General features: G+C 41.7%; 2 protein-coding genes and 1 long non-coding RNA gene across 6 annotated transcripts in view; 1 reads left to right on the top strand and 2 right to left on the bottom strand.

Moving 5' to 3' along the window:
- Positions 1-564: 564 nt before the first annotated feature.
- pou3f2b (POU class 3 homeobox 2b) lies at positions 565-3,599 on the bottom strand. The gene has a single exon (XM_010736949.3). It carries the CDS (start codon positions 3,466-3,468, stop codon positions 2,326-2,328), a length of 1,143 nt encoding a protein of 380 aa, XP_010735251.1. The 5' UTR covers positions 3,469-3,599; the 3' UTR covers positions 565-2,325.
- An 89-nt stretch (positions 3,600-3,688) lies between these two features.
- LOC113747380 (uncharacterized) overlaps positions 3,689-15,169 on the top strand; it is a 14,802-nt gene continuing 3,321 nt past the window's right edge. Inside the window, exons 1-2 of the long non-coding RNA XR_003463612.1 lie at positions 3,689-3,786; positions 11,272-11,387. This is a non-coding gene — a long non-coding RNA (uncharacterized LOC113747380). The remainder of the gene's footprint in view (positions 3,787-11,271; positions 11,388-15,169) is intronic.
- The window catches only part of LOC104923770 (furin-like protease kpc-1), a 162,484-nt gene continuing 158,536 nt past the window's right edge, over positions 11,222-15,169 (bottom strand). For all 4 annotated transcript variants that reach the window (XM_027287075.1, XM_027287074.1, XM_027287076.1 and 1 more), the window contains 2 exons: positions 12,422-12,484; positions 11,222-11,499 (listed from right to left, as the gene is read on the bottom strand). In XM_027287075.1, coding sequence (XP_027142876.1) covers positions 11,263-11,499; positions 12,422-12,484 — 300 coding nt within the window. In that variant the 3' untranslated portion in view covers positions 11,222-11,262. The remainder of the gene's footprint in view (positions 11,500-12,421; positions 12,485-15,169) is intronic.

The following is a 15,169-nucleotide window of genomic DNA, read 5'->3' on the forward strand; positions in this document are numbered from 1 at the left end:
CCTATAGAAATTATTGTTATTATTATTTTTATGCTTTAAGTTTTGTTTAAAAACAGAGATCCCAGTTTATGATGCGTTTAAAAACCGGGTAAAGGGTTCAACCAACAATGCAAGTCGAAAAAATATACATAAATTAGAGTTTTTCTTAGCCTCGGACAAAGCTACAGATAATATTGGTGAATATAAGAGATATTTTAAAATGTTAATATTCTTTGTGAGATTCGATCTAAATTGTTTTCTTTTAGTCTCAAACATTGTGAGGGTGTAACAGAGACAGGGAAACCTCTCGCTGGCTGAAATCAAAATATCAACACGTCAGACTCATTTCAGTCCTCCTTAGGACCGCTGCTGGTCCTCGGACTCCATTTTGGGAACCTCTAATTTAACCCTAGATGGAAGCTCAGCCAAAGCCAGTCCATTAAAAAAAAAAAAAAAAAGCAGCCTGGGGCAGAAACAACACATCACCGGCTCACAATCTTCCATTCATCAAGCCTGATTTTCTCTCAGCCATTAATTCCACCCAAACGAATGGACTCAAAGCAAGAGGCAGATTTTTTTTTTTTTTTTTTTTAGCAGCACAGATGTCAGGCAGACAGTGAACTCACCGCAGCAGCATTATGGATTCAAATAAAAAAACATTTAGCCTGGACGTTGGAAAAAAGCTGTTTAATATCAACCCCATTATTTAAAAATGTGCAAGTCCGTTGTTCATGTGTCAAGTGATGAAACACCTACAGGCGTTTATCACCTCTGCTTTATCTACCCCAAGTTCATCCAGTGAATATGACAGAGCCTATATCCCCCCAAATAACCCCAAACCACTGGTTTAACAAGCAATGAAACAAAAACAACAAGAAAACAGCGTCGGATTGCTACAGGTCTACATCCCACAACTTGAATTTCCAGTGAATTATGAGTTGGATCGATTCATTAAAGCTACTGAGGAAAGACTTCAATGCCATGATCGTTTCTGCTTATTGTTTTCTGCATGAGGAACACAAATCAGGAGGGAGGAGAAAAAGAAGCTGTTTCCACATGAGAGGAAAAATAAAATGAAAAAAACAAACAAACAAACAAAAAAAAAAAACAATCCCTGGATATCTGTTTTTGCATAAAACCAAAATCAAGCTACTGTACGGAGAAAAGATGTATATACATTTAGCTGTGACGGTCCAGGCTGTGGCAATCCCGCTGAAAGCAAACCAAAGAAATGAAAAATTAAAAATATGTCTCTGTTCTTCTCTACAAAACAAAAGCCTCCTCGGTGTCATCTTATATATATCTCGCACTTTGTGTCATCTATAAAAGCGGTCGTATAATAAATTACAATCTCATTAACATTACTAAAAAATAAAATCAAATGTCTACGAGCAAGTTCCCCCGTGTGATAAAGCAACACAGACGATAGAAGATGAACAAAATGGCTGAAATGAAATGCATGGCAACGACCTGACAAATAAATGAAAAGAACAGCTTGTGAATAATAATAATAATAATAATAATAATAATAATAATTTGTGTTCATGTGAATCCTGACCCTCTCCTCACAGAATAAATAAGCTGAATGGCCTGCAGTTTCCCAGCAGTGTTCTGCATGCAGAGCGGCTCTGTGCTGTCTGGCTGACAGATGGGACTCAGGCGATGCTCACCCTCAGCTGGACTCCACTGGACTGGGGCTGCAGCCTTTACTAGCCTCCAGTTTACTCCATTAACGCAGTTCCTTTGACCCCCCACTCCCCATCCCCAACCCTCCTCCTCCTACCTTCCCTCGCCCCCCTTTTGCACCACCAACCGACCCATCACTGCTGGACGCACAATTTAAGAGCTACAAAACTAAACGCCTTTGCATTTTGTTTTCCCCTTTTTGTTTTTTTTTTACGCGCAGGAACAAAAACAGAAATGTGTTTTGTGATTTGATATAAAAGTGGCGAATGGAAAGCATTCAGCTTTTCGACTAAAAACCAGGTATCCCTCCTCCCCCTCCCGCTCTTTTTTTCCTCGTCAAGTATAATTTCAATACACAATAGGGGCTACACCTTGAAACTGCGTCGACTGGAGTCACAGTGCTGGGCATGTATCCTCGGAGAACACAACACAGGCTTATGTTCCTTTTAGCTCTGGAGAGGAAAAAAAATAAAATGTCCTGTCCTCCCCTCACTCATTTTCCATTTCTCAGATATTCACTGCAGATATTGTGTGAGTACTCACTGCAATCTATTATACATAAAACACCCACTATAGCGTCTCATAGTCCAGTGATTTATATATAACCTTGGGGATAAATAAAAAGGATAAACATGTCCTGGAGAAGCGGTCCAAAAGAGTTCATTGGACCGGGGTCTGGACCCCGTGGTGCGGCGGCGTGTCCCCGTACACATCCTCGCTCCCCGGCAGAGCTCCTGGAGGGGTCATGCGTTTCTCCTTCTGTCTCCTGTTACAAAACCAAACCCTCACCACTTCTTTCTCCAGGTGCAGACTGTCCGCCAGGCTGATTATTTCCGACGCTGCCGGTTTAGGGCACTTCAAAAAATGGCTCTCCAAAGCTCCCTTTACGCTTACCTCGATTGAAGTCCGTTTTTTCCTTTTCCTCCCCTGCGCCGCGATTTTGTCCAGGCTGGTCGGGCTGCCCGAGGTGGAGTCCGCCTCCTCCAACCACTTGTTCAACAGAGGCTTCAGCTTGCACATGTTTTTGAAGCTGAGCTGCAGGGCCTCAAACCTGCATATGGTGGTTTGGGAAAACACATTTCCGTACAGGGTCCCCAGGGCGAGTCCCACGTCCGCCTGCGTGAAGCCCAGCTTGATCCTCCGCTGTTTGAACTGCTTGGCGAACTGCTCCAGGTCGTCCGAGGTCGGCGTATCCTCGTCCGAATGGTCGTGGTGGCTCTGCGGCCGGTGCTGGTGCTGATGCTGGGACGGAGGGTGGCCGTGTTCGCTGAGGTGCGGGCTGTGGTGGTCGTCATGACTGTCTCTTAGGTTGTGGTGGTGCATCCCCTGCCCGCTGCCTGGGATCAGCCCGTTGACGCTGAAGCCCGGCTGGGAGTAAATAAGGCTTTGGCCGTTCGTCGTAGCCATGCTCGGTATGTGCGCCGCGGTGGTGGTTCTCCACGCCCGGCCGTCGTGGTGGTTCCCGTGCGTCTGGTGCACCAGGTGGGGTGGCCGTGACTGGTGCTGCAGGTTGCTGCTGGAGTTGTGCATCTCGTCCCGGGCGCCCTGCACCGCGGGTTTGATGTCCTGCTCCGCGCCAAGCGGGCTGGAGGACCACGGGGCTCCCTCTCCGTGGGACAGCGCCGTGATCCACTGGTGTGCGTGGCTGAGCGTGTGGCTGTTGCTCTGCAGCGGGTAGTCGCTCTGCAACAGGCTCTGCGCGTCCCGGTACGCCGTGGCTTGCTGCATGCTGCCGGGCTCCGAGTGCACGATGGATGCGCTGGAGGTGAGGATGTTGTAGTGGTTAGACGCTGCGGTCGCCATGACTCTCGGAGCCGGACTGGTCGCTCTTATTAAAGGAACCTCGCATTTGACAGATCCTCTCCTGCCCACAGGCGGCTCCCAGGCGCTCTGCCAAGTGGACGCCGAGGCGCACCTGGACTCAGCCCCGCCCCTGGTGCTCATTGGACGTCAAAGGATGATGGACGTGGTTACCAATGGCAACGACGCGATGATTGGCTGCGGGGAACTCTCCACAAACACTACTCTCTTTGTTGGAGAGGTGCGAGTTGAGGCTCCCGTGGAAGCGGAGAGCCGGAGTGCAGCATGGGGAGACGGAGCGCCGGGATCAGCAGTGCAACTGTAAGATACAGTTGATTTACTTTGATACTCGTGTTCTATCAAGAGTCAGGCTGAAGGTAGACAGCAGGAAGATTAATACTCAGCTCTGTTGTGCAGGATACACACTTATTTACCGAGCTAAACTGTTTGCTGTTAATTGTTTAAATTCTGCGCATATTTATAATATTAAATGTTGTGGAAACGTGTGTGTAACATCCTAATTTCGACGAGGTGATGTGGACTTTTTAATTGCAGCAAAGTCTGTTAAATTTCAGATGACATGCAGATCTTTTAATCTGCACATTCATAAAGAGACGAGGCCTGTTTGAAGGAAAGGTAAATGTTTTTTAGGAGAGCTGATGTTGTTTGTGTGTGCATATGAATATGTCTGTTATTTGTGCAGCTTTGTGTGTGTGTGTGTGTGACAGAATATGCATGTAGCATTTGTCTTAAAGTTTTCAGAGTTTTCAGAGATCAACTATTCATTTTAATTAAAAGATAAAATAAATTCAATGACATTTTAAACTCATACAACAAGCTAAATATTTGTAAATCTATTTAATAAAAAAAATCAACAGGCACACTGACATGACTGTTAAAGTCAAGCAGGCATTGTGCAATAAATCTATAATTAAATTTATAACTAGTTTGTTTTCAAATGGAGATATCTGCTGAAGTAAAAAAAACTCTGGCATGTTTCAATGAAATCAGTTTTATTGGAGAAAAATCATCCTTGTAATAAAATGTAAATAAATTGGATTCAAATAAATGAAACTGACAGTGTTAGACGTCATTAGTGAACATAGTCTTCTCTTATTTGTCAGGTAAAGCTTTTATAGCACTTTAAAATGGAGATAGCTGTCATTTAAACACAACTCTGACTGCATCAGTGCAAAGTCAATGATGTTCCTGCTGCCTAAAGTTTTGTCAAACATTGCTTATTAAATCTATTAATGTCAGAATCCTGCAATTTGACTAACATTCATGAGTGTGTGTGTAAAAGTGTAGTTAGTGAGGTCTCGTAAATGTAGACGTCTTTCATATGTCATGAATGAAAACTTTTTAACAGCCCATAAAGTAAACAAATCCACTTTTGTGTCCTACTAGGCTGTAAAATGAATTAACAAGCCTGTCTCTGGAGGAGGGGCTACACACACAAACAGGCTCTCTGGATTGAAGTTGAGCTTCAATCTAAAGCTTGAAGATTTTTTTAAAAACATACGAAATATACCATTTATGTGGTTTCCAAAAGGTTCCTTTAATAAATGTAGTTTGGTGCATTTCATGTGCTCCTAAATGGTTGTTTACAGCACTGTAAAGGATCTCTATGGGGTCTTTAGAGCGTGGTGCAACAGTGCAGAAAGGCTTTTAGGATTCTTTACGTCACCTAAAGAGATTTAGAAATTATTTTAAGGTCTTATATACAACTCTTTTAGAATTAATAGTGTGTGAAAAGCTTCTCGGTCTGCTCATCATCCAGTAAACTGAGGATAGACACAAGTGAAGAGGAGGATTAAGTCCAGAATCAGGCCTCCAGTCCAGGGCAAGGAGGGCAGGTTTCCATCCCGTCCCAGCTGTCGTACCCCCGGTGTCAGCTTCAGGGACCAGGACTTTGTCCAGAGAGGGGACATTCCTGGCCGACCGCTGCTGGTTGCCATAGGGAGAGGTAAATGAAACAACAGCAGTCGTGTCGCTGCTGCTCACCCCCTCCTCCTCCCCTGTTCCTGGACTATCTAAAGGCCTCTATTTAGAGAGGCTCTCTGCTGCGGGGACAAAGCCTTCGCAGGGATAAAGGAGGGAGGAGTAAAGAGCACAGGGCCCTGAGAGGGAGAAAGAGCTAGAAAAACTGAAAAAGATGAGAGAGATTATGTCTGTCCTCAAAGCAGCTCCTCACACTGCAGTGACATAAAGCAAACTGTGGGAGAAAAAAATAAAGATTCTGCTTGGCAGAAGTATGTTTCAACTTGCTAACTTCTGAAACAGTCTCTTCATTTGGAATATTAGAGGACATTAATAATTCCTACTGTATATAGGCAATTAAAACACACATTTTGGTTGGTCTATGGCCTATAACAATTCAATCCACCAGAAATAAAGTAATACATACTGGCCAGAAATTAAGCCTATAAATCAACGGAGGCACTTCTTCAATATCCACAATTTATAACTTCTAAACTATGCAAATGACTGAAAGTGTAATTAAACATTTTATTTAATAACTTGGACCTAAGCAGTAAAATTAAACGGCAATAAAAAAGCAATTATCAAAGAAATATTTTCAGGAAAAATATTTAAACTGTGCAGTAAAAACAGAAAAAGTCCACATAGTGAATATACGCATGCACAAATCATTCTCAGAGATGTTAATTTATTCAAAAAGTTCACACAAGGACACATGTCATGTGTTAAGACTGAGGTCTGTGAACAATACAGGGGCACATAACAAAGGCCAAGTGCTAATTACAAAATGTTCTCTAATCCCTGCTTCAGATGACCTGGATTGAATTTTGATTTCATACACTGGTTTAAGTTGTTCTTCAGCTTTGCTTTGTTTGGATTCTTGCTTTTGAGGAAAAATAGAAATTCTTACTCTCTGATGTTACAAACAAAGAGGAATAAAATGTAAAATGCTATCATCTCAGAATAAATTTAGAGAGATAAATTGTATATAAACACATGGTTTGTTAAATCCATCCCAAGTATATTAAGACATTAAACATAAGATTGGAAATTAACTTATAATTAACAGTCTTTTTTATAGGGATAAATGATAAACAGTAATTATAAACCTGTGATGTTTCCTCATGTTGTTGGGCTGTTGACATTAATATAATGATATAAAACAGGCCTATGATGATCAGTCGAGAAGCACAAAATGCTCATATTCCATGTACAACTCAAGCTCTTCAATTAAGTATTACTGATTGGGCCTTTAATGGATCTCATTTCATAGGCTAATAATCCTTTATGGATGTGAATCCAGCTGCACTGATAGCACATGAAGCCGCCAGGATTTAAGTCATACGAGGAAAAGTTTCCAGGCACGGCTCAGTAATTCATTCTGGTAATATTGAACATTATTGTGGCGTAACATTGAAATCGGCCAAATCAAAAGAACATTGTGGTAATTAGGCTGTAATTCAAGGAATTACCACATCGCCACACAGGCTTAAATAGTCGTGTTGGGAGAAACGCAAAGCACATTATTTTAATGGTGTAATATGCAAACTATGGCTCGTTTCAATTACATGGCTTAACAATGCATAAATGATGCGAGCCTTGTTATTTGGACTGCAGGGTCCTCAGTTATTCAATCACTCAGAGGGGCCAATGTTAGGGGCCATGCTGCCTCCTCTCATTCAGTAAAAACACAGTGCTGAGCACCGAGGGCCACTGCCAAACTACATTTAAGGGAATAAAAATGAACAGCAGAGAATGTAAGCGTTAAATTAACAGTAGGATAATTATATGACCCGTGTGCTGTAAAGATTCAATTTCTAACGCTCTAATTAGGCGACTGTCTCCCCATACATCAGCTCACATCCCTCTGCCAATTTCTCAGCAGAAAGCGTCCTGCGAGCGGAAATAATTAGATTTTATTAAGACACGGCTCGTGTAATAAAGAAATTTAGAGGAGGGGCTGGTTAAATATGATATGTTTTTAAAATTATTGATTGTTCCACACGCACAGTTCACTGAGTCTGGTTTAAAGGCAAGGACAGTTGAGTTTAACCTGGAGGGGAAGAGGCTGGGATCTGTCTGTATGTGTGACAGACCAGAGACAGAGAGGAAGATACAGTTATACAGTTATATTTTGTGAAATATAGTCCATGTGTAACAACTTTTATAAGGATGCTATACAAATAACTACAAAATGACAGTGAATGTATGTAAGGCTGCAGCTATTTCCATCATCCAACTAGTGAAAACTGCCAGTGACAATTTCCCAGAATCCAACATGACATATTTAAAGTCCCCCTCTGGTTGAAAATGTGTTTTGTTTCATGTGACGTCACTTGGATGTCTGAGCTTCACTGTGCAGAAGAATGCACGTGCAGAGTTTGACACTAGTCAGCTGAAGGAGGAAAGTTTCTCTGAGTCCTCCTTAAATCTGGACAACACCTGGATGTGGCAGCACAGCCAATCGTGGTCCAGCATACAACCTTACATTAGTGTGATCTGGCTTTTTTAAGTGATATTCAGAGATTCTGTTTTTTTTTTTTAATGATGGCAGGGGTAGATATCATTTTAAGATTTACAAGGGAATTGAATGTTTTTGGTGGATACAAATGGGACACAAATATTTATTCCCAGCACAGTATTTCTATGTCTTAAAACATGTCCGGAGGGAATCTTTACATTTCTTCTTTTGCCCTAAAATCTAAACGGGTTCAAGTTCTAATCATAAAAAATTCAGAAACTATCAAATTTGAACATTAAAGAAGCTCGAATCACAGAATGTTTGATATTTTTGCTGAAAAAATAAAACCGTTCATCTCTCTTCATCATCATCTCTAACTATGGATATATGACTCTATTGGATGCTGTTATTGTATCTGGACTATAATGATAGGAGATATAATCCAATGAGGTACAATAAGATTAACAACTTAGTATTTAGTGCCACAAAGACACAAAACAGTCCCTGTTGGAGCATTATTGGTTTATTACAGTCTCATCTTTAGGGAACAATTACATCTAAATTGATATTTCTTTGCTTTGCTTCTAACAGCTGCCACAACTTGGCCTTGTTTGGCTCGCACCAGACCAGACAAACTAAAAAATGAGACAATCTCCTTGAATTCATAAGATTGTATCCTCGAAATAAAATATATCCTGAGTCATAACAATGTAGCTTTGCTGTTAGACTGTGGAATATATACAGTAAAAGACAAAACATTCAATACTTTTTAATCAAGCGCAGATCAATTGTTGCAAAAGTAATAACAAAGATGTCATGTTGCTGAGGTTTTATTTCAGATTAGCTGTTCAGATATCAATAATTCTCGTGAAGGCTTGTTTCAAGTCTTACGTAACGAGAGCCGACCCACGCCTTTCATCCTTACTGTAATTGTTGTGTGCATCAAAGGGAGGGAGATTGACAGGCTGTATGGCAGGATTAATACAGTGGGTGAGTGAGTGAGGGAGGGAGGGAGGATGGGGGACAAGCGAGGGAGAGGAGAGAGAGTAAGATATGGGGTGAGAAGGAGGAGAATGAGAGGAAAGTAGGAGAGGACAAAAAGTGGGGAGAGAGTTAACGAGAGGGAGAGCATTAATTGTGTGCATTGTGCCGGGGCTCTTTTGCTGAGTGTGGCTGTCGAGGTGCGGGCGCTAACCCCTCCAGCAGCCCGCCGTGATCTGAGCCAGCTCTCAGACTGCTGTATTCCAATGCAATTAGGCCACTCAAAGGCCTGCTTAAAGCTGCACCCCCACCACACACACATAGACACACACTCAGATAGCAACAGCCCCTGTGGGTCCCCTCCATTGTAGCAGGGAGGTGTATTCTGTCCCTCTTTGAGGCCCTGGATGAAGAGACCACCCTGGGGAGCAGAAAAAAGGGAGGATTACCTCTCTTTCTGTCCCCTTGCCTCTGTCTTTCTCTCTGTCTGTCTCTTTATCTCTCTCTCTCTCTCTCTCTCTTTCTAGTTTAGGAGTTCACCTCTAAATCAGCTCAGGCAGGCACAGAGCTGAGCTTTGGTTAGATTCTCCAAAGAGACACAACTTGGGAGTTTTCGCAGGAGAAAACAGAAGAAGAAGAGCAATGAGGCATTTCTGTGATGGATGTCATTGTGGGACTGCTTTAGCAATATCACTTTCCCCTTCCTCTTTCATTATTCATACAGTCATATATTTCAACAAGTGGCGTGGGGCGTGTAGCTCACTAGCTTGTCCCCGTTGGCATCAGTGCCGCAGCCCCAGTCTGTCAGGCCCCTGTGCGCTGTATTAAGAGAAAGCTCTTCATGATAGCAGAGTTCTTTTGGCTGGGTTTCAGCGTGTCTCATTCCCCAGAAAGCATTTAAAGCAGATTACCAACCTAACGCTACACCTCCCCAATAAGAGAAGAGAGAGAGAGACAGAGAGAGAGAGAAAAAAAACTGGCACATTAACACCTGCAATACTACTCAATGGCATCAACAGATTAACGAGGTAATCCACACAATGAGGTCTTTGATTCGTGTGGTTTGGCAGCCAATAACGCCAGGCATAATGCACACTGTTATTTCAGACCGTCCCAGCACGAGAAAACCTGGCAGAAGCCGTTCCCTTTTTTTGTCTTTCTGTCAGATGAGCTTTTGAAGAATTTTAACTCGTGCATCTGGTGCGTTTTGCCTGTTTCCTTGTCAGAGAAATAACCTGCTGGCTGCTCCTGTGGCACATGTGAAGGGAGGAAGGGGAGGAATCACAGGGTTTTCTAAAGGCTGTTTAAACAGCAGGGCTGAGGAGCTCTCCCTCATCTTTCCCCCCATTTTTCTGCATAAGGACGTGCGTATAGGATACGCATGTGTGTGTGAGTGTGATAGCTCTCGCGGTCCCATCGCTCATGTGCGGCTCGATTAGCCCCACGTGCCTCGTTCGTCAGACGTGGAGGCAGAGCAGATGGCAGGAGACGCACCATGTTACCATGCTGCGGCACTATGTAACGCTGCTCTAATTGAAACATCAATACTGTCCTGTCAATACACTACTGCTACTTTACAAAACACCACAACCTACAGACCTGCACTTGACTGGGACGGAACTGATGTTACTCTGACATCTTTTTTTCATATTGAGATGAACTGATTGAAAAGTTTACGGCTTATTCCAAAATGGCAACAAAGTAACTTTCTTCAGCACTTTCTGAGAGTTTTTAATATCTTAATTTTAATTAAACACTTGAGTTGATCTCTGTTTGTATACAGTGTTGTGCTGGTGAAGGAAGCATGCAGAAAGAAGAGAGAGAATTTCCTCTGTAGCATCTCCGCTGTGGCACATTTTTTAATGAATTGATAAAAAGTTGGGGGAGTTCACATGGCTGTGATCAGTAATTCGACGTTATCGGAAATTCATTGGAGAACAGAGAGAAATTAGGCGGCTAGAAATTAATTTGCTATTTGTCCAACTCAATGAGGAGTGACACAGCCCGTTTAATGAATGGGTAATCCATTTCTTATTGCACTGAGCTGAGTTCACCCTTCAATGAAGTGGAAAAAGACAAACATATCTTTCACTAACCTTTGCAACTTCTGAGAGCGAACGAAAAGGGGGAGATGATCGCAGAGACCTGCTCCAGAAACTATTTGTTTTTGGGGGAAAGGATTTATATGTTTGTGTGTTCCTGTGGCCGGAAGAGTGATTGAGTTTTAAAGTGAAGCTAGGAATCCACAATAAATAATCTGTGCCAACACTGAGGCCACACAGTCAAAGTATTGGACATGGAATTGATTCATCATCAATCAACCACTCGTCGCACTGTGGAAATAACAATCTTTATTTAACCATACTTCATATTTGTTATTTCAGTTTCCTGTCCACTGCCCTGAACTGTGCCTTACTGCTCACAGTTTCTCTTCCTCCTGGACCTGAAGACTGTTGCACCTCCTTCACATCCGTAATGACACCCTGTAGAGTCTGTGATGGTAAGGACCCAGTCTCACTGTCCACATTATTCCTGGTGGTCTCATGAAGTTTCTTCACAGCTGAAGATCTTGACCTGGTGAAGGACTTCTGTTTAACACCTGTGTGGCGTAGCTGTTGGATATAATATTAATGAGACATGAGAACACATCTACATGCATCATCATCATTTTCTGAATTAACTGATTAATCGTTCTGTCTATAAAACGTCAGAAAAAAAAGAAAAATGTCATAATTTCCCAAAGCCAAACTCAATGTCTGTGTCCATGTTAAATTCCTTGTTTTGCTCAGCCAACAAACAAAAACAGAGACCTGAGTGGCTGGAACAAAGGAATTGATTCATTCATTATCCCAGAAAATCTGCCAATCAGCCAGTCAATTAATTGATTAATTGTTTCAGATGAAAAAACAGCCACATATTCAGCAAGAGAAACAGACAGTTGGTCGCCAAATGGGCTAAATGCCATGTGCCTCGAATGAAAACACACAAAATCACATTGTTTCTCTTTCATCTCTTCCAAATTGTAACCTTCAGTGTCAAGTGTTTCATCATGCAAATAATTCCTTAAACAGTCAGTGAATTCCTGAAAATACAAAGAGACAGTACAGAGTTTTTATGATTATATGTACATAGATGTACATAGAAAAACTCAAAGAGTCAAAATATTATAAAAGAGTTGTAGACAAACAAACAAAAAAAGCAATTAAATCAAGAAGCATGTAACTTAAACGTCACTCAAACTTCAGGTCTACTGGAGAGATGAAAACATCAGATCTGTGTGGAGTGATGAGGAGAATGTAATGCTCCTTAAACATGAAACAACCACCGTTTAAGGCTTTTTAATGATGTTATCACATTGTGTCCTCTCCCTCTGTGGTGGTTTAATGGAACCTATTTGAAGAATTAGCGCCACTGACTCATTATTTCGACGAACCCAGTAGTTGATGGATATGCATCTTAATATACATTTTCTTTTACTGGTTTTCTGGATGGAAACCTGACTACAGTGTCTGGGCTTGTGTTCCTGCAGCTTACCTGGAAAGTCATTCTGGACGTCAGGGTGTGGTTATCCAACAGCAAGCTCCCAGGAATCAACATCTGGGTGATGGAACAGATATTTAATAGTTTTAGTGACAAAATTAGAGGTTGGGCCATGGATTCCATACTGTATCTGAGGATGTCAGGAGTCATTGCAGAAATGAAATCAAAAGTACACTTGATTTTAAATTAGAGGACTCAAGAGACAGATTTTAAAGGAATAAAGCAACAGAGATTGAGATATGCTGACCTTTAGTCCATAGTATGGTTCAAGCGTCAAAAATGCTAGGTACTACATTTCCCACAATGCAACCAATAGAATCTTTTCATTAAATCCCCCTTCACACCTCTAGTTCCCCAATTTGTAATGTAGCCTTTTTGTTAAAATTGGAAATCTCCACCCACAGACCTCATGACATCCCCAGGGGTTGACAGAAATAAACTTACCTTTAAATATAAAATTTGTGGTCATTTAATCTGATTTTAATATGCCATGGTTTATTTATAGTTGTTGGAGTCCTAACAAGGAGTCCTAACAAGAGCAAATGCTCTTGTTAGGACTCCTCTGTCTGTTGCTCTTTACACCAGCACCACTTGCAGCAGGGGTTGTGACTCCTTTGACATCCCTTTCCTCCTCCTTATGGATGTCATGAGTGGAAATAGGACACAGGGACACACCAGAGGAAATCTGATTTAACTCTGTTTTCTCGGGCAAAAAGACAAGGACAAAGAGCTGAATTTGATATCAATCAAAAACTGTCTCTGTCCACAGGAGCAATGTTCAGACTCTGGTTACGATTTGATCTTGGCTCAAGTTTTCAGTGAGTGTTGACATCTCAGAGTTGTGAGGAATCCCGAGCCGGCAGCTTACAGCGGGGGTTTCAGTGATACAGTATTTACAAGGCACGAGGAAGTGGGAGCGCTGCAACAGACGGCACCGTACACGGCGCTTTCAATTATTTCTCACAGCATTCATGAAAATAGAAGCACAGCGGGGAGTACAGTATGAACAGCAAAACTATAAAAAGACATGGAGCGAAGAGAGAACTCCCAAGCTAAAATTAATGGCGTTGTATGCTGTTGCTGGTTAAGAGCTGAGAATAGTGCGTCTCTCAAATAGGAGAAATAAGGGTAGAATCATCTCAAAAGATTTAGTTATGCTTTTGTCGCCTTAAATATAGAATTTTATATATCTACAGACACCACAGTCCTCTTCTACAGTGTCCACCATGTTGGACCGTCATGTTTCTACAGTGACCCAAAAAGCACAAACTAAACACGGGCTGTAGTTAGGATCTTTTGCGTTTTTGCACGTTTACAGCCACCATAGTTTTTCCTTCATGCTAAGAAGGAGAGGGTGAGGCAAGGCGGTTGCAATTAGCAAGATGCTAAGCTACGGCTAGATGCCACTAAATCTTACACACCGGACCTTTAAGACTCATAAAAAGTTCTAGCTGAAATAAAATTAAGAGTTTCAATGTGTTTATGAAAATAACTTGAATAAAAATAAACACGACAAATGGCTAAATGCTAACATCAGCATGCTAACAATATGATATAATATAATAATATTTGACAAGTTAGCATTCTGATTTGATGATAGTGGAGAGTAAAGAGTCCACCAAACAATACAATTACAATTCATCCTGAGTAGCTCACTACTGTTTTGATTTTAGTGGCATAAAGGTAACATCACCTGTAAAATATTATTTTCTCATTCTTCACTGTCACATTGTCCTGACCGTCTCCCATTTGAGTCACAAAACAATTTGCTTAAACAAGGCATTTTTTTGCCGTCTAACTTCACGTCAAAAGCTCTTTCTTTATTTCCGTTCCGTTTCCTTCTGTTACTGCTCTGCGATGACACAGTGTTGACAGCCTCATATTTTCCGATCCTCTAAAACCACCACTGACATTACTTAATTTGTTCTTCTTTTTTTTTTTATCCTGCTGATTTTCAACAAGAAAACAACAGGGCTTCAAGTTCTCTAAACCCAAGTCACTTTACTCTTTGTATGACATTTGTGTGAATTAAACAGAGAGGAAAGAAGAGCCGTGTGAGGCAATTTGGTAGGCATTGGATATAATGATGAAATCTTGTGAGCAGGTGGCGTTCATTAAGTTTGTGAAGATTTGTGAATCTGACTTGGATTTATAGAAAGAGAAATTTAGGATAAGAATACAGAGAGTTCCTATTAAAATTACTTGAGAAGGTTAACTATGAGTCTTATGTTTGTACTTTTGGCCAGCATGTTTTGGTTATAACTTAACAAATCTGTCTGTTCGTTCTTTTTTCATGATGTCTATGTGTTTCCACATCTCAGCGATTAATTTAGCAAGCACAGTTTTATTTATTAGCCACAGAGATTGTCACCAGAACTACAAAAACCACTCACAAATATGAAGTATGGTTAAGTTTTAGTAAACCAGAAACATCCTTCAGATCGGTAGATATATATATATATGTTGGAGCACTGGAATGTACACACACACACACACGCACGCACGCACGCACGCACACACACACACACACACACACACACACACACCTACAGCACATCCTGTGTGCCCTCTAAGTCATCAACAGAAACAGATGACAACCAGCTTTTCCTGGACCTGATCTCTCTCTCCTCCCTGAGATGAGAAGCTGTTAGTGAGGGAGAGAGAGGGAGAGAGAGGCTGACAGACAGAGATGTTTGTTTCCCAGCCCTTCCACCGTCTCTGTGGGACGACCCTCCCCATCTA

Source organism: Larimichthys crocea, chromosome XIII (genome assembly GCF_000972845.2).
Source record: "Larimichthys crocea isolate SSNF chromosome XIII, L_crocea_2.0, whole genome shotgun sequence".
Taxonomy (NCBI): Eukaryota; Metazoa; Chordata; class Actinopteri; family Sciaenidae; genus Larimichthys; species Larimichthys crocea.